This window comes from Lissotriton helveticus, chromosome 1_1, assembly GCF_964261635.1.
Source record: "Lissotriton helveticus chromosome 1_1, aLisHel1.1, whole genome shotgun sequence".
NCBI classification, from domain to species: domain Eukaryota; kingdom Metazoa; phylum Chordata; class Amphibia; order Caudata; family Salamandridae; genus Lissotriton; species Lissotriton helveticus.
In genome coordinates this window covers 1,700,481,286-1,700,504,867 of record NC_136057.1, presented here as the reverse complement: position 1 = coordinate 1,700,504,867, position 23,582 = coordinate 1,700,481,286, and the positions used below count along the sequence as shown (strand labels likewise).

Below are 23,582 nucleotides of genomic sequence, written 5' to 3'. Positions count from 1 at the left end.
CAATCCTTAACGCCTCCATCACCACAGCTACCTTTCCTGATGCATGGAAGCACGCAGAAGTCAGACCTCTCCTCAAGAAACCCTCTGCCGACCCAAGCTAACTCCAGGACTACTGCCCTATCTTGCTGCTCCCTTTCCCCACCTAAGTCTGGAGAAGGCCATCAACCGGCAGCTCATCGAACACCTGGAGAGAAACAACCTGCTAGACGCCTCTAAATCTAGTTTCTGCACCAACCACAGCACCAAGACTGACAACCACACCCTACTCGGCAGGGGAGAATTGGCAGCCCTGATCCTCCTTGACCTCTCTGCAGCATTCAGCACCGTATACCACCACACACTCATCAAGAGACTGCATCAGATTGGGGTCAAGGAAGATGCACTAAGATGGACTGCATCATTCCTCATGGGACAAACGCAGAGAATCCACCTACCTCCCTTCACCTCGGAACCCAAGAGCACCATCTGCGGCATCACTCAAGGTTCATCCCTCAGCCCCACCCTCTTCACCACCTACATGACAACTCTAGCTGACATTGTCAGAACCCACGATCTCAACATCATATCCTACGCCGATGATACCCAGCTCTCAGCAGACCCCACCACCATTAAGACAAACTTCCAAGGCTACATGAAGAATGTTGCAGATTGGATGAAGGCCAACTGTCTGAAGCTCAACACTGACAGGACCAACCGGCTGATCTTTGGCAACTATGTATACCCCTGGAACAACACCTGGTGGACCGCTGAACTCGGACCCACTCCCACACCGACAGACCGCGCCTACAACCTCGACATCATCCCTGACAGCAAAACTCCCTATGAAACGAAAGATCAACGCAGTCGCCTCGCCTGCTTCCACGCTCTCTGCATGCTCCAAAGAATCTTCAAATGACTCCCTATCAGCTCGAGAAAAACAGTCACACAAGCCTTAATCACCATCTGGCTGGACTACGGCAACGCACTGTACACATGAACCACCAACAAACTCATGCGCTGAAACCTTTACATCTCGGTCGGGAGTATGAGTGAACTGGGATAAATCCTGCTTATACTCATTACATCCTGGTACGGAGGACCCAAGATGGGAAGTGGATGGGACGGTAGTACACTGGCAACCAGTGGCGTTCGGACATTTAGGAATCCGCATCTATCACAATTATAGGGATCTTCTGGATGGTAACATTACTTGGGCGGTTACAGCACTCAAGTCTCAGATTGAGTTTTGGAAGACACTTAACCTGTCATATATAGGCAGGGTTGAGTAAATTAAAATGGTCATGCTGCCGCATCTCCTTTATTATTTCTCTAACCTACCACTTTACTTTCCTGTGTCTTTTTTTCGCTCTCTCGAGAGAACTATGAGGGACTTCATCTGGAATAACTCACAGTGCTGAGTGGCGTTGGTGAAGTTGTATCTACCGTGATCAAGGGGTGGGCTGGCTCTATCCAATCTAGAACATTATTTTTTGGCGTCCCAAATTCTGTGGGTGGCAAAATGGGTAGAGGGCTTGCATTTAGCTGACTCGGCGGAGCATGACCCACGTGCCCTCAGGATATTCCACCCTTGTAACAGATCACACTAACTACTTTCATTACTAGTTCAAATTGCGCTGAAATGTTTTCGCAGGGCTCTACATCTTACTAAACATGTCACACCGTACGCACCCGTTGTGCCCATATTGGGTATGCCAACAGTATGAGGACGAGCACAGGGCGCGGATCTTACAGACTGGGTGGAAGCTGGTATTAATACACTAGGAGATCTGTATGGAAAGGGCGCATTACAGTCGTACCTCACTATCGCGGATGAAGAAGGAGTTCCCCCTGGCCAATTTCTGACTCATGCCTCCTGGGTGGCGGCAGGTCCCCAGGAATGCTCGTTTCAGACTGATTGTCCATAGGGCCTATCTCTCTCCTGACAAAAGAGATAGATATTTTCATAGGCAAGATGCATGTTGCCCGCACTGCAGGCTGGCAGATTCCAACCTATTACATATGCTCTGGTCCTGCCATGATCTGCGTACATACTGGGAGCGGATACTTGGGGCACTGGCCACTAGCACGGACATGGAAGTGCCGCGGACCTGGGAGGCTTGCATCACTGGAGTGTTTCCAAGAAATAAAAAGCATAAAGCATCCACTAGATTTCTGGACTTGGGTTTCATTGTTGCCAAACGCCTAATTGCAAGTCGGTGGAAGGCAGAGGAGCCCCCGCCGATAAAGCTTGGTTTTTATACATGCTGAATTGAGTGAAAGCGGAGGCGGTTTCCTTAGTGTGGAAGGATACGTTGGGGCTGCGTAAATTTCCCAATTCTGCTGCGTGGAATGTAATGCTGGGTACACTGCAGGGGCTGTTGATTCCGGACGACCCTTTGGATGTTCCTACGCCGGACTAATAGTGTGTCCAGCATTTGTAGACTTCAACCCGAGCTGTAATTTGATTTGTAGACAGCATCCGTTACACCCCACACTGTAAAGCAATTCTCTCTGTAGTCAGGGCGAGCACCTCTATGATAGTTGACAGGGTTCTGTCTCATAACGCTTGGGAACTGTGACTCCTTCCCTGCCTTGATGTGGCTTATGTTTCCCTTTCTGTCCTCCTTCCCTATTAGTGTTCTTACGTTTAGTGTTTTTTCATAAGATGGTTTGATCATATACACAGACTGATGTGATATGGCGGCGCCAAGCCATAAGAGCCCTACATATGTATGTAAACATGATTATATAGTTGACTTCTATTGTACCAGAACGAGACTAACATATGTTGTTGACGGAGGGAGGAGGCCCTGTGATGGCTGGGATGCGCCACCTGTTGTTACCTGTTACACCTACTGATACTGAATAAACCGTGCCATTGAGCTGCTGCTTTGTAAGTTGGTTCTTGACTACTTATCTACTGGCGCTGGCGGATAATTTTTATGATGCAATACTGTCTCTGTTCTTGTTTTTGTATAAAACTCTAATACACAGATCAAACAAAAAAACAAACTCATGAGAAGATGCCATATGATAAGGAACTCAGCGGCCATACTGATCCTCTGCCTACCCAAACGGACCCACATCCCCCCACACCTTAGGAACCTCCACTGGCTCCGTGTTCAGAACAGATGACAATTCAAGATATTGACACTCGCTTACAAAGCCCTCCATGACCAAGGACCAGCATTCATGAACCATTCCTGAACTTTCACCAACCATCCAGAATCCTTTGCTCTGCATCCTCCGCATATGCACAGATGCCACACATCCGCAGTAGACACAGCGAAGGCCGTTCCTTCTCCCATCCTGCAGCCAAGTCCTAGAAAGGCCTTCCCATCCACCTCCCAACATCATCCTCGCTGGCAGACTTCAGGAAGAGACTCAAGACCTGGCTTTTAGAGTGAGTCCAGCAACCCAGCACCTGGATACCCTCACGGGTGATAAGCTGCGCTTTACAAATACTGATAGACTGATTGAAGTAAGTCAATAGTAATACAGCTTTCGCATTTACAAATCTTGAGAAAGAAATTTGGCCTATTATTCTGATCACAATGGTTAATATCCTTCAAAGTAACTCTGCAAATATCGATTCCCACCAGATGTGTGTTAACGCTATGGGGCAGATTTACCAGCCCCTTGCGCACTGGTGGCGCAGCATGCTGATTGATATTTACAAGCACAGGTGAAGTCACCCTGCGTGACTTAACCTGTGCTTGTAAATATCGCCCCTGTTCATGCAACACTTTGCGTGTTAGGGGTGTAACATAGGTGTTGCTGTGGGTGTTCCAACGCAACACCCATGTCCACTGATGCGTATCCAGATTTATGAGAAATCGTAAATCTGGAAATGCTTCAGAATGCTATGCCACCCTAGAGGTGGAGTAGCAAGGTGCAACGAGGAGAAATGTTTTCATTTCTCCTCGTTTTTTTCCTCTTTCAATATTTGCTGCATTCTACAGCACACATTGGAAGAGGAAATCACCTCAATTGATTGTTATTGTGCAGGAAGGTGCCCCTTCCTGCACAAAACAATCTCCCCACGACACAGGCATCCTTGCACCATGGTGCAAAGGCGCCGGCGCATGGCAGCAGTTTGTGCGCCTGTGCAGGGAGAAGTACAGAGATGCTACATATTGTTGTAAATATGTCATGTTGCATCCCTGTGCTTCAAAACTAACGCAGCGCTGCGCAGCCCAAAAACCTGCGGCACCGCGCTGCGTTTGTTTTTGTAGCTCTGCCCCTGTGTGTTTTTGCAACAGATCACAGGCAAAGGCAAAATTCAAATAGGAATCCAAAGCAATTCATAATGAAAAAGGAAGCTTTGATCATATGCATTTTATTTTTTTCAATTGTCCTCATGAGCCCACGTCTAGTAAAAAATACAAATGTTTTTCAACAAAACGAACACACATAGACGCACCAGACTGGGCACTGGAGGCGTTCCTGGGCGATGACACAGTCTCCACCGATTTTACGAACATCATTAGTACAGACTGGAGCCACAGCAGGCATTTGTTTGGCAGGATGTAGAAAAATCCTTCCCAACCCCATCATGAAATCTTCAGCCATATGTGTTGCGGCGCAAAGGGCTGTCATTCAGCTGTAATCTGAATATAGGTTTACAACGATTCTCTCCCATCTTGGGGGGGGATAAACAAGAGAGGCCATCAAAGAGAGGGCAAGGATATGTGCCAGACACACCTTCTTCTAAGCAAAGAAGATGAATGAATACAAAAGGGACACGCCCCTGGAATGGAGTGTGCGGTATACAATATGATCATCCTGAGCATGATGGGCATACAGAAGGACACCCCCCTCCCAAGCATTGTGAGGGATATACCGAGGGATATCATCCTTAGCAAGCACAATGGATAAAGAGTGACTTAACGCTTCCTGAGACAATGGAATAATTTACCAAGGTGGACATTCTGGGCAATGGTAGAGGATATGAAGTGGACACTGTCCTAAGCAGGGGTGGCATACACCAGTGACTTCTTCCCAGCGCTTAATTGGAGCAGGTGGTTTCCGGTGCTCAGCACCGGCACTTAATCATCAACTCCGGTGCTATAGTTTCATGAGCACAAGTTAAGAACAAACTCATTTTTGGTAGACACAGGAGATTGAGTGACTGGGGATGTAGAGCCAATGATGAAACTCCAACCTGATTCCCAAGCTCTGAGGTAGACAACTCTGGCCATTACTCCATGTCCTCTCCCGCTTAATGGTTAGTAGTTGGTTCTGCTTTAGCCGGCGCTAACAGGAGAAATGGGCTGGTGAAAGCTGCCTACTGACGGGGCCCAAACACATATTTTTGGGTTTTACAGAATAACCACTGCCCCATCCTGAGCAAAAGTGGAGGGACTGACAATGCAGCCCTTTTAAACAGAGCTGGGACAACTATCAGAAAGATTCTCCTGAGCAGTGATGAGGGAGTACTGGTGAGGTCCTCCAGATGAGGGGTAGTAGAAGCGCCAGGGAGACTGTCCATGGTTCAGAGGGTGTAGGCAAGATACCAGCACCTCCTAGTATCTCTTGTACACCGGAGATGAAAATACCAAAGAGACCTACTCAGGAGATGAGAGTTACTTGCCAGGGACTTTCCATCCTCAGTAAGGAGATAAACCAGTTAGACTTTTCTGAGCGGGGAGGCTTATACCAGGAAGCCTTTCCAGTTGCGGGGTGATATAACCGGGATGCCATTCAGCAGAGGAAGCGGTGAGGGTTAAAGCATAGACTCTTTTGAGCCAGGAACTGGGACACACCAGAGTAGGGTGACTGAAGGATGTGGACAGGGATTCAGCATGAGTACGACTGACTTAAGGAAGTCAGTGAGTGGGACATATTATTCAGTCATCCAGAGAACAGAAGAACGGACAGAAAGAGAGCAGTTGAGTTCATGTGTCACGCATGGTGAGCTTGAGAGGGGATAGGAAAAGGAGTGACATATTTGAACATGTGAGCATGACAGAAGAAGGAGTCTGATGACTCAGAAAAATTGTGTGACATAGGCCCAGAGGGCAATCGTGCAAAGAGTTGTTAACGAACACAGACGCTCACTTAAAAAAGATTTTAATGTCCATGTGGATGGAAATACTGATCTTGTGTTCAGAACCGTTGGCATGCTAAGCTTTTTCCCTGTGCTGGCATAACCCACAAAGAGCTAACCGAAGCTCTGTTGGGAATACAACTTAGGATTTATTAAAAAAAGGTGTTCGTTTTTAGGAGAGAATTAGGGGGGACACGGAGGGTGGACCAGCAATCACGTCCTGGACCACCGGTCAATATCAGAATTTTTTGCATGTTCTCAGTTTTGAGTGATTGAGTGTTAGCTGTGAGGGGCGTGGTTTTTGAGACACACAACCTGTCCTGGAACTAGCCTGGGCCAGATGGGGTTGTAGGACATCTTAAACATCCAGGAGGCCCAGCGCCAGCCGCAAGGCACATGGCCATGTTGAGGTTTTGCGAGGCAGGCGTTGAGACGGTGCTTGGAAAGAGGCTCCGCCCTTGACACGCGCATCCTGTGATCTCCACGTGGCATTCACTGTATGAGGACATCCATCTTGCCGCTACCCTTGCGCTTGCAGACAGGGAGGCTGCCATTTTGCTGGCCGGAGGCTGTGATCTTCACCGCTACCTGGTCTTGCTTGAATTTCACTGAGAACCTGGAAATAGTCGGCCGTGGAGAGAGAGAGAAACAACAAAACTTTAGGAGGAACAACAAACTTTACATTTAACAGTTTGTGCAGTAATACTCTGTTACTTATATTTGCATGCAATATTCATGAAATGAATGCATTTTAGGTTATTTGCTTATTAAGCTCTGAAAGCAAAACCACTCATGTTTTGCAGCTCACTCAGCAACACATGTCTCTAAAAGTCTATTCACACTCGTCTTTCTCTCTGTCTCACTCTCCTCTATCGCGCCCCCTCTTTCTCTCGTAATTTCTTTGTCACTCCTTCTGTTTCTAACTCAATATGAAAGTTCCTCGTCTTGCCCTGTGGGCATCCAGCTTTTGGCCAACCCCTGAGGAGTCTGCAGATGGAACTGGAACAGGGCAAATCTTCCACACAAATTAGCTGGCATCAGTTGGTATGGCTTTTCTGCAGTGTGAAATTTTCTGCAGTGTGACAGTTCTCCACAGACTTAACGCCTCTCCCCTCATCACCACCCACACACAGGAACACCAAAGGATTTTTGATTCATTTGACATAGTGGCATCATGCCGCTATGCTACTGGGTATACGATGAACAGTGTAGTACACCTCTGCTTGCGGGGGCCCAGGAAACCACCTTGTATGGCTTCGTCCTAGAACTGATCATGCCGGCTCTTTCACTACAAGTCACACACATCCTCCACCTTGTCTTGGGACCACCCTCTCCCGATGGGACAGTCCTTTTACTTCATCCCCCACTCTAATATGATCATTTGAGAAGTCACCTTTTCAGACCCAGGGGGCCCACAAAGGGCGGACATGGGCTACTGGGCCCCAACTGTGGTGGTTGAGATCGTTTGTCACTGGTGTCCTACAGTCTTGTCATACTATAGCCCTGGAAACTGGGCCAAGTACAAACCTATTCTCACGGCTCTCCGGGTAGAGAGGGTGAGCAGTCCAATTTGTTCAGGGGGGTAGTATGGCGCAACAGCTCCGAATTTAGCAGCCAACCAACAGACACAGTAGCGCCCCTCTCCTTCCGACTATGGGTGAGGTTTTGTCTCTACAATTCCCAATGTTACGTGGAGTTGGCAAGGTTTAGGCACAGCTCCAGATAATTCAAACCACTCTCAATCGCTATCAGAGCAACTCGGTTCAATGTCTTTTTTCAAGAGTTAGTTAAAAAAGTCTTATGTGGAACGGCAATCTTCCCTGCATGTGTCAGTCTCTGTTCCTAAATGCAGGCTAAGCCCCATATTAATCTGCACTTGATCGCATTGCATTCGGGGTTTACGTCTGGCATGGACCACCCTCCCACTCTTACGGCACTGGTCCTATCTTCCATGGGGCCACAGTTGCAGCTTTGTTTGGACCATCGTTCATGGACAGTATTCGCTAGGCAGGTCTGCACTGTCGCACCACTCTTCCAATCGGAGGCTGGCTGAAGCCCTGTGGTCGAACTTAGCAGTTGGGGACTCCCATGTGGGTTTCTTTGCTCAAATGTTTCTCTGGCAGTTGCAGCCTTCAGGTGATTCTGGCTTCCCGCGTTGACAGCGATGCAGCTTTTGTTTTCCCTATCAGCAGCAGGAATACAGGTATCGCAAGTCTGCGTTGGGCAGCCAGAGGAAACATACATCTTTGCTCTGGTGCAGTTGTGATACAGTTCACTAGTAAACTGTGCAGAGTGATTGGGGGAACCCCTTTGCAATGTGGGTCACTCATGGATTTCTCTCTTTGTTTATCAGGTTTCCTCATGATCAATCTCTCCTCCTGCAGGGCTAGGCACATTTCTTCTCTCTCAGGCAGGTAGACCGGATTCTATGCTCTTTAGACAGATCCTCAGGTGATGTATCCTCACCTCTGGGAGACTACCGGACAGACAGACACCAGGCCTGGTTACACACAAGCACTTTGAGGATTTGGGACTGGAACAAAGTGGGGTGGTTGGGATCCCACTTTTCTATACATTTTCCAGACAGGGGATGTGGATCCATTGTATAAGATATCAGAAGTGGTTTGGGTTGGTTCTCTTTCAAGTGTCATTTCTAGGCTGCGGACTGGGTGCAAAATGATATTTCTCACAACAGGTAGAAAAAGGGCTAATTCCAAGCATGAGTACCTAAATGTTGAGCACATTTAAGTGCCAGTTCTTTGCAACTGGATGCCATCCTACCAAAAGCAGCTGAGACAGAAAAAAAGGAAGCTCTGTATACGAACTTCCTCATACTACACAACAGACTACACTCCCACCTTTCACCTCTACCATCCACCCAATGACAGTGCACAGGAAGAACTAATCAGCAGTCCTTTGTCAATAATGGCTTTCAAACAGATTTTCCAGACATGGGATGTGGGTCCATTTTTAAGCTTTCATTACTGGTTTGGGTTGCTATTCCTTCAAACATATTCTTGCTGCCTGTACAGCATTTTGTAAAAATGTGTTGGCTCTGACAGCAGGTGGGGAAGATCCTGACTTCAAGCAGGAATATCTTAACCCCTTCGACGCTCATGACGAGCTGAGCTCGTCATGAGTTACGCCTCTTGTACACTCATGACGAGCTCAGCTCGTCATGTAACGCGGGTTTTTCAAAACCGCCGCGTACAGCGGGAAAACCGCTAGTGCGCATGCGGTTAAACAAGAACACAATGGAATGAAAGATATTTGCATCGAGCCATAATCAGCTTTACTGAAGCTGTAATCAGAGACAGGCAAGAGGGTTGGCCCTGCCTTGAAACGTCCTTGCCTTGGCCAACAGAAACTGCAGGACCACCTCCACCCCATCTACAAAATGGCGGAAATCAGGATGAACTAATGAGCAGTTTTTTGATTACATGGACCTGAAGGACCCCAGCCTCCATCCTCCACATTGCAGTGTTCGGGTCTCCACCCACCCACACTGGAATGCAGGGGTCTGGGGTACATATCATCTTACTTCATCTAGTGCCATGCCATCTATTGCCATGCCAAACCAGGAGCATCCAAAATGGATCCTACTGGCCCGATACTCAGACAACATACAGAGTCCTACCATCATACATGTGCTACACATGCACGGCACAATCACCCTCACTCGTCATTCAAATGTGATGTCAGCGCTAGGTTCTAGGTTTTACATAGCTGCAAAACTTTACAAGAGAACGGTCAGTAGATCCTGCTCTCTCTCACCGGACTCAAAAATCAAAGCAGGGTTGGTTTAGGGCCTCATGAAGAACACTCCGACTGACAGCTGGTATTGTGTCGAGAATAACCACGCCGAACTCCCACACAAGCTCTAAATTCTCGAAGGAGGGAAGACAAGGACCAAACAAAAAAAATGTTTTTTGTATTTCTTTTCTCTTTTTTTAATAGAAGTTTTAATGGACATAAAGTAGTGAAAATACTCGTTATGTTATTTTAAAGTTGTACACAGGGTTTTATTGGGGAAGGGCTCTTCGGGGGGGGGGACGTTCATGTGTTTTATACTGTAAAGATTTTAATTAATCGCACAGTTAATAAAGATTACTATAGGTGCTCTCCCCAACAAAGAGAAAAGGTCTGGTGACACAAAAAAATCTTAAAACATGGTACCCTGCCATCCTGCTTTAAGTGATGATGTAAACAGGGCAGCGACAGTAGTGCACTGGATAGTACGAAGGCATGCTTGGTGCACCGGTCCAGTTCACAGGACAGGCCCTGGACCTTGCAATGTCAGCTACAGGCCTAGCTCTTTGTGCTCAAGCTAGGTTAGCATGAGGCTGGGGTCAAAATAAAGGTCAGTATAATAGTTCTACATGCAGTTATGCATTCAGTGGAATAGGTACATGTATGTTTCACCATTTACAGTATTTCCACCTATGAAGACCTTCTTTGAGAGATCTAGTTTGGCAAACCTAGACACTTTAGGGGATACTGCAGCCCTCTCAGCAATTTTTCTAACAGTACGTGCTTAAGGAGAGTGCAGGTGAATAGACGTTTGTAAAAAACAGAAACTGCTTAACAATTAAGACACAGGGGCAGTCTCTTTCTTTCCAAGTTATGTGGTCATATACATTCTTCTACTTTAAAAGCGTATATATGCTCTGGAACAGATCCCTGTGCTTAGAAATCTTAACACCCAGACCAACAGAATTCAACAAAACCAATTATTGCAAATACTTGTATGTTTAGCTATAGGATGACCATGTGACATGTCTTGTATTTTATTGTATTATATTACAACATTTATATTTCGCTTACTATCCCTAGTGTGGGACACTAAAGTGCTTGACTGCATGGGTAGCATCATACACCTTGTAGGGTGTGTGGTTGGAAGAATGTTGCCTCTGTTTTAATTCTCTGTGGGAAGTGTTTCAATGTAGTGCACACCCCAGAGGTGTGATTATTGTGTTATAGGACTCATCTCTTAGTAGTGTGATGAGCTAAGAGGTGTGAGGTAGTGGTGTGCAGTTTATGATTTTCAGTAAGATGGGAGCTTTTAGCAGTCTGCTCATTCCTTTACAGTATTTATCATGATCATAGCCCACTTAACTGGTTACTTCACTAGATTGCCGATTCTGAGGTATCTGGTTTAAAGTTTATGAGCCCGAGCAGGCATTGGCTGGAGGGAGAAATGGTGAAGGGATCTGCTGGGATGGACCTTGATAATATTATCCGGCATCGAATTGTCATTGTGAGTTAAAAAGCAGACATAGTGTATAACTCGTTGGGATCTGCAGTGGTGGACTAAATTACAGCCCTCTGATGTCCAGCAGCATGTGGAAGGTCTTATCAGTTATTCTATCTCAGTTCAGTTGGGGATGGGCGGTTTACTGCTGTGTACTAGTACACTACTGAGGAATGGCCAGAACCCACAGCAATTTTGTCTTATGTAAGTGTTCGACTGTCACACAGTATAAGGGAATTAATATGAAGCCTGTATGAACTACAGTCGAGCGCCCGACCACTGAGAGTTACGGCATTAGAGTTAGTGTGGGAAAGAGAGAAGGCATGTATAGGATGGAAAGAAAGTAGAGGGCCAATGTATATCCTTAATATAATAATCCTCTGAGGATGGATACATATTTGCTTGGTGGCCGTTGGCAGGGATTTGGCGGCCTCCGGCTCTGTTCCACTTCCAAACACCCTGACCCCTCTTCACTGGCCTCCCTCTCCACCCCACCCGGACCCCTCTTCCAGGGCCGCCTACCTGTGTTCCATGCCCAGGGCCGCCATGAGCCTAGAGCCGCCCCTGACCTCATGATCATAAGTAGGTGAGAATGTACACAGGCTAAATAATGAAAACATCGGGAAGGAGATTCTGTAAATGCTGGGTGGGATGTCTTCTGATGTTCACCCTTAAAGTTTGGTGTAGAGTATTAATTACAAAAGCAAACCCATTTTGGATGCCCCGGTTGTGGAATGTCACATGATGGGAGTGAGGAAAGCATTCCTAGTGCTTAATTTATGGAGTGGATGCAGGTTGTGGGTACCAGCATTCATTTCTTTTGTTATTTAAAAAAAAAAATTGGGTAATTCGACAGCCTGCCACAAGTAACTCATGTCTCAGTGTAGGGCTTTTATCTACCAAGCTTATACATCCTGAGAGCCGTAGGCTGAAATCGTTCCAATTGAACCCTTCAGACTATGGTAGCATTTTACATTGAGTTGTTAAAATAAGGCCCAGGGCTGAAACCATAGAGTCCTTGAGTAGTATCTCTTTGTACTCTGGAATTCTTCCAGACACTCGAGGGTAGTGGGTGGAAACTCTGGTAGAGGTAAAAACCTTGGAAAATATCCAACCTATGATGTCTGGTCTTTGTGACCTGGTATGTCTGTCCACAACAGTTCACTGGTCCTTCGACCCTTTAGGAGATCGCTAAAGATGTATATTTTTCTGAATAATACCCTAAAATTAGGCCATTTACTAAACAGCCGATGTTTTAAGCCTCCCTCAGGATCATGTACGAAAAGAAAATGCCCACCCAAATGTGATCTCACTTTTGTCCCCTCCAATCAGTATCCGAGTCCCACTCCCTGCCCACACATCCTTATTTCCGTCAAATAAACAGTCTCGCTCTGATACTGAATCCGACATTTTGAACTCTAGCTCTGCCACTGCCGCTCCCATACTTGGCATTCAAAGAGCATGCAGCCTTACTCATCGGTTATTTGTATGTTCAGCTTCTGCTTGGTGACTTCCAGCACTGTCTGGTGCAGTCTGGTCAGAACCTCGATCACGTGGTCACTGACGAGGATGAAGTCTCCTTTGGATCCTACAGATGACGTCTGGCGGAAATGAGGATGGATGAACAGAAGAAGACAGTTAAATCTCTTGGAATTCATTCTTTATCAATAAAAATATACTCTCAAGAAATATGTGATGAAACATATTCAATTCCTCAGTTATAAATATTTTGCAGGGAGTCATAGGCTTCGCAAAGATTTTGCAAACATCATGACCATTTTATTATTGTTATTTAAATGTTCGACGTTTTTCATTCAAATTTATAGCAGCATTGACTATTTTACATGTATTTTTAATATTCAGAGACATCCTGGAATGAAAATCAATGACAGATAGTAGCAGTGTCCTCCCACTTGCGCTAAAACCCCAAGCGCTCTCTTTCATACGCATCCACGTATAACCGTGACTGCGTTACACACAGACACATCAGGTGTCACAGCAGATTTATTTTTTCTCCTACCAATATCTATTTTCCCTGTGCATGGCATGAAATCCACAGTCACTGTGGAGTTTCCCAAATCACCAATGGTGAGCACCCATTGCCGCATTGTAGTGCGCTTCAAACCCTCAGGATATTTGCAAGATAACGTATTTTCCCGTTCTAAAAGGGATGTGAGAGATTTCAGATAAATATAGGATAGCTAAATCAAATATCTTTGCACTGAACTAATTCTCCCTTATTACTTAATACTTTTCCTGATGTTAATTTGACAATAAATGCTCCTAAAATAATATAAATACAAGTTCAGATCTATTTTTCGCAAGTTTATTGTAGAGCAGTGCATTCATTCAAACTAAATTTTAGAACATTCACTCAACCCCCTGATGCTTCAAGGTGTTTAATACATAACACAAGAGGCTCAAAGCACCAGTCCACCTCGGTTAGATTCCTTTTGTGTGTAGAGCCTTAAGTGTTCTTCCGCAATGTCCAACTTAGACAGTAAAGAAATACCCAAGTAGGGGCTTAGAGTAGACAATTAACTATTTTGTAGTAGCCCCACCAATCTAAACCTTGCAGATCACGTGTTGGCCTTAATCAATTTTATTCTGAAAATAGTCTACAAATGTGCACCATATTTCAAATGTGTTTTTTCAGGAACACACATATAACTTTTCAAATGCTGATACACTCCATCCAATTGTTCCAATCTGATACTTGCATAAGCATCTCAAAAGACACTACAGATCTATGAAAGTCAGCTTACCAACATTTCGAGGCACATAAATCAGCCCCAGTAGCCTGGAGTTAAACAACAAATTGAAATTGAACAGATGAACAACATAAATTCAGTAGTGCTGGATCCATGACATATCTCCAAGATAACCACAGACTATACTATTGAATCACATTAGTATTTCTATGTATTCTGTCTCAGCTTTGGAGCAATAGGATGGATTTGAAATCCCTTGTAGAGAGAGGTTGCGGTATATATTGGGACAAAGAGTAAGATTGTCTCCGTAAAAGCAAAGTATTTGGGGGCATATTATCAAGGGATTTATCTCCGCTGTTTTGGCTTTAAAAGCCAAGAAAGCGGAGATAAAATTATCTCCCTATTACCTAGCTGTCACTAACACCAGTTAGCGACAGCTAGTAGGAGATAGCGACCATCTTGGGCCCCGCTTTGCATGTCAGAGATATTTATCACTAATGACATGCAAAGTGGGCGTGACAAGATGTGAGCGACTGGAAACAGTCGCTAACATCGCTATCTCCTATTACCAACTTTTGGAGATATTCGCGCTAAGCGTGAATATCTCCAAAAGCTAACACCTGCCCTGAGCAGTTCTTAGCCATGTTATCCAATGGGAGGTGGATAACATGGCTAAGAGCATTAGCTCGGTAATGCATGAATATCGCTGACTTTACAGCGATATTCATGCATTTCGGCCGTTTTTTTTCGCTTAGGAGATAAACCTTGATAATAGCAAAATCGCCGCAACACGGCGATAAAATTATTGCCGCTAAGCCAACATAGCGATAATTATCGCTAGTTGTTGGTAATATGCCCCTTGGTTTTCTGGTCATTTGGATCTTTTTTTATTTCACTGTGTACAAATGGAACTTTGTGATCATGTCTTTTTGACTGACCTCTTCTCTCAACAGATGAACAAACGTAGGCACTCGTTTCATTGTAATTTCCTGGTTCTTCCCAGATTTTGCAGGTTTGATAATAGTTGGAAAAAAAGCAGGAGGGTGAAGTCCTTCTTATCCATGATTTCTGTTCGCTCAACTAGCCCCTTCACTCTCAGATTGCCTCTTCATATGTGATTTGTGACGTTTGATTCTTAAATGTTGATATCATCATAACCGGCCACTCTAGGTTTACATGTTTGTTGTATATTAATGGGCACATGTCCACTTAAAGTGTACATGTATTATTTACAAAGACTAAGGCTTAATGTCAACATGTGGATAGAGCTGACGTATTTTGTGCCATGTTAGTTTAGAGTCTTGCATTAGGCTTGGTTTCTCCACTCCACTTTGTTTTGTAAATTTGAGACAAAATCAGTGGTATATAAACCACATGATTAGGGCATTGATTAGAAAAGGTCTCGCGCCGGAATTATCGCCATAGGTCATGCCAGATTACAGAACCGACCACTCTCAATCGGAGAGTGGATTCCAAGAGCCGTGCAGAAGGTGCTCTTCACTAAGAACATATGTTCTTCCTCTGCAGAGCTCTGATTAGAAATAGCTGAAGCCAGCTATTGAAAAGTATGCTGTGCAATCCATCCATGCTGTGAAATCCACCCTAGGAAAATCTAACATCCAAAAGGCAGGTTTGCTATTTAATGCATATACTAATGTTTAGCATATCACTTAGAAATAGCTTTAGCCTATTGGGGTTACAATATTAGAAACTTGCTTACAATGTTAGAAACATGTATCTTGTTTTTGCTGACCATTACATGAGTAACTACTTTTATTTTTGCATTCTGTGTGGTTACCATACATATTTTATGCACTAGACTGAGCATTTTAAAATAAAGATTTGAAACTACATGTCCCTGTTTCTTAGGGCTATCTTCCTGAAGGCAAACTAAAATAATTTTAACTCACTGAGGCCTGGGGCAAGCAGCTGTCCCACCAGCTCTTAAAACAACACTAACAGCAAACACAGCAAAAATACTCTCCAAACTGGAGAATATTGCAGCACTGAGTAAACACTCCCACACATGGTCAGCAATAAATTCTTACTCCTCCAGTAAGCAGCAGAACTATATTTCCTGCACATATCTGCTGTGGATTAAGGCCAGGTTAGTGAAACTAAGACTGGGTGAGTGGAACTTGCAAGCTCACTTTCTGGCATGGCGTCGCTCAGATCCCTATGATGTAAGATGTCATCTTTGTGGTCAGGAAAAAGAAACTTTAACTCATATTCTTTGCAGTTGCCCTTTTTAGGTCTCGCCTAAGCAGCGCATGCGCTGAATAGGAGGAGACCTTTAGGAATCGATTCACTTTTTGGCCAAAAACTTGCCTGCATTGCATTGCTTTCAATGGCAACGCGTGCACGTTTGGCGATTCCCTTGTGGGAGCGAGCTTTGAAACCATCTGTTTGTAATTAACTTGCATCCAGATGGAGCCCCTGCTCGCTCCCGCAAGGGAAACGCTTTGTGTGCTCTCGGCTGCACTCCCCCCACCCCTCCCCTCTCATCTGCATTTCTCGCATCCCATGGCGTTTTCCCTGCAGAAGCGAGCAGTACCTCCTTGTTACATAGAAAGGGTCAGCTTGCCTGCTTTACTGAGTATATTGTATGGGTTTTAATTAATTGCCCAATAAAGTATTAAACATGAACCCGCAGCCTCTACCTCTTTACCTCTCTACCTCTATCTCTCTACCTCTCTCTCTACCTCGCTACCTCTCTGCCTCTCTCTATACCTCTCTCTCTCTACCTCCCTCTCTACCTCTCTCTCTCTACCTCTCTCTCGACCTCTCTACCTCTCTCTACTTCTCATTACCTCTCTACCTCTCTCTCTACCTCTCTCTCTCTACCTGCCTCTTTACCTCTACCTCTCTACCTTTCTACCTCTCTCTACCTCTCTCTACCTCTCCCTACCTCTCTCTCTACCTCTCTCTCTACCTCTCTACCTCTCTCTCTCTACCTCTCTCTCTCTACCTCTCTCTCTCTATCTCTCTCGCTCTACCTCTCTCTCTACCTCTCTCTACCTCTCTACCGCTCTCTCTACCTCTCTCTTTACCTCTACTTCTCTACCTTTCTCTACCTCTCTCTATATCTCTACCTCTCTCTATACCTCTCTCTACCTCTCCCTCTCCCTCTACCTCTCTACCTCTCTCTCTACCTCTCTCGCTCTGCCTCTCTACCTCTCTACCTCTCTCTACCTCTACACACTTCTCTACCACTCTACCTCTCTCCACCTCTCCACCTCTCTACACCTCTCTACCGCTCTACCTCCCTACCTCTCTCTACCTCTCTCTCTCTACCGCTCTCTCGCTACCTGTCTCTCTACCTCTCTCTCTCTACCTCGCTACCTCGCTGTACCCCTCTCTACCTCTTTCTACCTCTTTCTATCTCTACCTCTCTCTACCTCTCTCTACCCCTCTCTACCTCTTTCTACCTCTCTCTATCTCTACCTCTCTACCTCTCTCTACCTCTCTACCTCTCTCTACCACTCTACCTCTCTCTACCTCTCTCTACCACTCTACCTCTCTACACCTCTCTACCTCTCAAACAGTTGAATTCCGGGAAGCCCAAACCATCAGTATTTCAAATCTGTGCGTGAAACATGGGTAGGGTGAGCCGTGCAACTCAGAAAGGAATGTTCTCTTTACATAATTTGTATTTAATAGAATTGGTAAGCAGGAGAACAATCTCACAGTTGAGATAGGGATTCACATACACTGGCGACCACTTTTGGCTTTAAAACCATTCAAAGATGGCTGCAGCGTCTACGTGGGATGCGGTGGACTAAGTGGCAGCCGGAGCCTCATAGCACTGCTTGTCCTTAAAAAAAAAACAAGCATTGGCATAGCCAATAGGTCTCCCCTTTGGGACCTTATAAGTGTTTAGTTATCCAGTACAATATCCTTGGTGCAACAACATCAAGTGTTGCATGGCTAACCACTTATAATGCCCGAAGGCGAGACCTATTGGCTTTGCCAATGCTTGTTTGCTTCAGCAAAGAAAAATCCTTCTCCGCACGGACTTGATTCGCTTAGGAGTTCGCACCTGCAGATAGGCAGTAATAACCAGTCTGAACACTGTGAACTCCTCATTAAACATCAAAACTGTTCTGTTAAGTTTCCGCAGATAACTGTGGTGAAACTGGACGATGCTAATGCTAGCTATGCTGCTAACAACCTGTTGCTCAGTGTCGCAGTTTAAGCACCCCATCTAATCTATCTGGTATATTGCACTTTTTCTTTAAAATCTCAACACCTGTGCAGCCTGATACTGCTGGCATGTGCTTGCAAAAATGTTTTGATACAAATGCTACACTTCAAAATGCCATTGCACATGGCAGCATCGCGTCTTAAATGGGCCTGGTACTGTCTATGTTGCAATTGCAATCTTAACCCCTTCAGTGCGGATGACAAAGCCAGCTCGTCATGGGCGTTACCTGCGCTACGCGCATGACGAGCTGGCTTTGTCACGTAACGCGGGTTTTTTAAAAATCCAGCGCGCAGCGGGAAAACCCGCTAGCGCGCATGCGGTTAATCACAGTTTTTTTAGCAAAAGAATATGCTGCAAATACTGTGCTTCCGTTTTAACTATGGCTTAAATTAATTTCTTTCTGTGCCTTAAACGAGCCTGGTATGGTCTATGCTGCTATCGCTTTTTTGCACACCGTCTCTTAGCAATCAAACACCCTGCAAATCCTGTTTTCCTGTGTTAATAATGGTTCAGCCTCTGGATTTTCTTTTAAATCATAGACCCAGGCTTCTATCATTATATATCCAGGATGAGTAAAGGTTGGAGAAAGCTGAATTCCCATTCCAGTGGAAGGCTGGCTGAACTGAGCTTAGTTGAATGAGTCCTGCTTGCATTCCCTGATATGCCGACTCCATTTTGTGATTTTCTCAGGATGCCTTTATCCCCACTTCTCTCTCTAACCAAGTAGAACAAAGGATCCCCAACATTAAAAAGGTAAGTGCCACAAGGCCAGTTGTCTTAACTTCCAAACCCACAGTAACACAACCTACGCATATGTCTGTGGTTAATCTGGCAGGCCAGACCTCTGTGTCCCCGCCTCCGCTGCATCGCTGCTCATAATGCTCAGGCTCATAGTGATGGAAATATTCCCCAGGCAAACTTAAGGGGGATCTGGAATTGTTGTAGTGTAAGATGTTTATCTAGAAGGATCCTATAAGAGCATTTTATCTATGTGGCCATCTTGCTTTGGCTATTCTTCCTACATTTGTTTCCCATATTATGTTCATATGTAGGCGTTGATATCACAATAATGCAGTTTTTACTGCTGAACAATAAAAATGGTGATATGTGAATCTAAAACTATAGTAAAACATTTTCAGTGAGACAAGCAAAAAGTTTGAATACTTAAGACAGTAACTTAAAGTTCAAAAGTAAATGCAGTTTATATACTTTGAAATTAGTTTGAACAAGCTTAAACATTTTCCCCATTTCTATGATAAAAAAATGTTTGTTTTTACATGTAGTGACCCATGCTAGTTGTTACCCAACTATACAGGCTAAACCTTAACTATAATGCTAACCACCACTCTTACCAAATACTATTACATACCCTAACCCGAATCCACAATTTCTAGCACAGACACTCACTCCATCATTTTCCCGTCCCTTATCTCCGACATTAGGCCCAACTCTAAACCACCAAACATCTGAAGTACTTTTGGGATACTCCATGGTTGCCCTAGCACTTTGCATTTTCCATTCACCATGGCTCAAAAATAAACGCTATGCGGAACATGGAGCCACCACTCATCTTTAAAAGCCATTGTGGTTCATCTTGCTGGCGCTCCCGTACCTTTGTTCTTTCCTATTCGCTCTGGCGGCCCAAACCAACGCTTTGCGAAATGCTATGACCTGCTTTCTGGTGTATTCTTGGGTCAATATTTGGCTGCCTTTCCCTTTGCACTTTCTTTAATCTGTTCAGGTTTCTAAAAAAATTGTATGCCATGCCAAGACTACCTATAATAACCCTGACACTGCTTGTTTCTGACCACTATATGTTTGGTAGCACACTTGAATTGGATGCCTTATTCAGCAAGAATACTACTCAGAGGGTTCCCGAGTAGGCGGAGTCTTATTACATGCCTGCATTTGTCTCCACCTCTGACCAACATGGATTGCTTCTGCTGGTTTGATGAAAAGTCTTAATGATCAAAAGTTGCTGCCTGCTATAAAGTACCTGACAACTATCAACACTTTCCCTGTGCTTCTATTATCTCGATTAATATTGACAGCTTGCCTTGTACTCGATTTCCTTAAGGCTTTTAATTACCCTCTGTAGGAGCCTAGAGGCCAACTTCATTGTGCTAACAACCATTCTTTACGCTAATTTTCAATCTGTTTGTTTTCACTTACACCAAGGAGATCCATTGCATTCTCTTTAGGCCCTAATTAACTACTCTGCAATTATTAAGAGCACCACTCGGGACTAAGTGTCCCAGGACTGCCATGGCTAAGGAGGAGCCCGGCTGCTGCCACCTGTGTGCGGGGTAATCATGCTACAAAGCACTTCTATCCCTTTCGCAGCGCAGCACGTGCCCAGACGACGCCCGGGCCAAGGATGGGCCCGTCTGCACCTGTCGGACCAGACTGTGCTGGGCCACCCCTCTAACTTCGATGTTCTACTAACAGGTGAGGAATCATTGGGAAGACTAAATCTTCTGCTGGGTCCCAGTTGGTCACCCCTCCCCTAAATCTACATCGATTGACTTAATGTTGCAAAGGACAATTGGGGTTGGGGCCACAGAAATCGATCTGGTAGAACGGAGGCTATCACTGGGCACAGAGGTGCACACAGGGGAGCCGTTACTGTCTCGATCATGTTCATTTGAACCAGTAGATGATACTTACACTGTTCAAGTGAGACTAAGGGGCATATTACCAACGATTAGCGATATTTATCGCTAACTAGGCTTAGCAACAAATTTTTTATCGCTAAGCAGCGCCGGAAATTATCGCTGAGATAACGTGCTATTAGCAACATTTATCTCGAAAGTGATACATTTTTCGGCGATAGCGTGAATATTGCTGAGAATACAGCGATATTCACGCATTAGCGACAAAATGTTCTTAGCCATGTTATCCACCTCCCATTGGATAACATGGCTAAGAACTGGTCTGAGCAGGCGTTAGTTTTTGGAGATATTCGCGCTTAGCGCGAATATTTCCAATGCTACGCCTGCCTTGTTAATAGGCGATAGCGACGTTATCGACTGCTTTCAGTCGCTAACGGGTTGGGTGCGCCTCCTTTGCATGTCATTAGTGATAAACATCGCTGACATGCAAAGCGGGCCCCAAACCGTTCGCTATCGCCTAAAAGCTGTCGCTAACATCAGTTAGCGACAGCTTGCTAATAGGGTGATAGAAGTATCGCCGCTTAGCGGCCGAAAATGGATAATTTTCTATCGCCCCCCTTGGTAATATGCCCCTAAGTGTGGCAGCCAGCACTACAGACATCCCAACTGGTTCTATTAACGGACAGTCTAACCCAGAAGCCTGCTGTACTGACTCCCAACAGTCAGCGAAAAAAGTTGGAAGGTCGTCTGCAATAACAACCAAGGGCCATATGTATCAAAAAAGAGTTTTGCGATTCTCAAATTGCGATTTTTAGGGAATTGCAATTAGAGAATCGCAAAATGCAATGTATGTAGGATTTGCAAACATTTTTGCGAATTCTACATATTCCTTATTTGCGAATCGCAAATTGAGATTCACAATTAAGGAATACCTTCCCATTCATTCCTACAGGCTAGGAGGCCCTTAGGAATGAATGGGAAGACATTCTCAATTTGCGATTACCAATTGGAGAATCGCAAACTGAGAATGCAATTATAAGGTTGCAAGGGTGCCAAAAGGACACTCTGTTGCACGCCTGAAATATGCATGTGTGCACATTTTGTGCAAACACATGCCCTAAGGGCATGTATGTGCGACATATGGCACTTTTAAAAAGTCAAAAAAGTTTTTTTTAAAGAAAATCGCAAATTACCACCAACTTGAAGTTGGTGGTAATTTGCAAATCCTTAAGGCAAAATAGCAAATTTCTGGTGCTTTCAGAATTGCATTTAAGGAATTGCAATTTGCAATTCCTTAATTGCATTCGCAAAATAGAGAATCGCAAATTTTGCAATTCTCTATTTTGCAATGGCCTTTTGGGAGAATACATCCCAAAAGGCTTTTTCCAATTCGCTAACGGGCCGATTCTGAGAATCGGCCCGTTTGCAAACTGGAAAAAGGCTTGATACAGATGGCCCTATAGCCACAAATGCATACAGCTCCCCCACCTGACCTCTCTGTTCCTGCCTAACTGTTAATTGTTAACACTAGTCTTACTAGACTTGATTTACAACCAAGCTGGGAGTCACAACTGGTAACAGAGATAGCTGATAAGGTCAAGGCTATACTGAACACCGAATTGACGCCAATCTTGGCACGCCTCACAATCATATATAAGCCCAAAAAGTTATTGTAAAAACCATTACCATACCCACAGGGGAATAGAGAAAGTGAAGATGACACCCAATGCAACTCTAAAAGGCCTACTACAAGTTTTGCCAAGAGGTGCATTTGCAGGGGCCCCTCCTATGCAGCCCCTCCACCAACAACCAAAGCGAATTCAATGTCTTCTGCCCAGCTTATTGCTGAGAACCAGTGTGGGTCTCAAGTGTGCCAGAAGGAAAGTAGTAATGAGCGCCCTGAAATTGTAGATACTTGTCAAAAATCTCCGGTCATCGGTTTACCACCCGAGTCCTGCCCATATGTGATAATCATGTCTGGGGTTCCTGAATTGTGAGAAGGCCAGACCATAACACTTGATGATTTAGTCAACAAATGTTTGGATTGCCTTGTAAAAAGCTGTAATTTTCCATTCTCTCGCTGGCCTATAACATTCTTTTTGCAAGCAGAAATGGGTGGATCTGGAGGGGAAGGCTGGATGGACCAGGAGACTGCATCATTATTAATTTCAGGAACCCCAATATGGTGCGAAAATTGTTGTTTGATGACATGCATCAAAAAGAAGGGCATTCAAACATTATTCTCTTGCCCCTAGGTTATTTTTTATAAACCCTAGTTTTAATGCTAACAGGGGTCATTACAACCTCTGCTCAAGTGTTCGTCAATGAACATACCACCTTACAATGGTCATCAATGATACAATAGGAACTTTACCATACCCTTTGCAAACCACTTTGATGTATTGGAGACGGTAGATTGACTGAATGATAAAGAAATTTCCCAGCCAGTCTGAGCCTTGAGTGGGAGGTTAAAGGACTTGATATAGAAGGGGCTACCATCTCTGTGGAGGTGAGAGTGTGACATCACTTTACTCATGGATGGATATAGCCCCTGTTCAAAGGCACATGCATGGTGAACCATTGAGTATTCACAGGAATTCTGATGCTCTGCTGGAAACCCAGATCCTAGAAACAGACCCAAGAATGCCCTCACTTATTCTGCATCCTATTCATTAGCCCTTGCCTGGAGTTGATTAACTTGAAAATGAGATAGATACTTACGTGCAAGATTGTTTGACTATAATATCATAGAACCTGACAGGGATCAACTCTAAGC

The 23,582-nt window shown here is 44.8% G+C and overlaps 1 protein-coding gene across 5 annotated transcripts in view; it reads right to left on the bottom strand.

Annotated features, from left to right (window-relative positions):
- Positions 1–4,302: 4,302 nt before the first annotated feature.
- The window catches only part of MYO1A (myosin IA), a 388,633-nt gene continuing 369,353 nt past the window's right edge, over positions 4,303–23,582 (bottom strand). For all 5 annotated transcript variants that reach the window (XM_078689001.1, XM_078689003.1, XM_078689002.1 and 2 more), the window contains exons 28-29: positions 12,753–12,880; positions 4,303–6,644 (exon numbers count right to left, since the gene is read on the bottom strand). In XM_078689001.1, the coding sequence (XP_078545127.1) occupies positions 6,521–6,644; positions 12,753–12,880 (252 nt within the window). In that variant the 3' untranslated portion in view covers positions 4,303–6,520. The remainder of the gene's footprint in view (positions 6,645–12,752; positions 12,881–23,582) is intronic.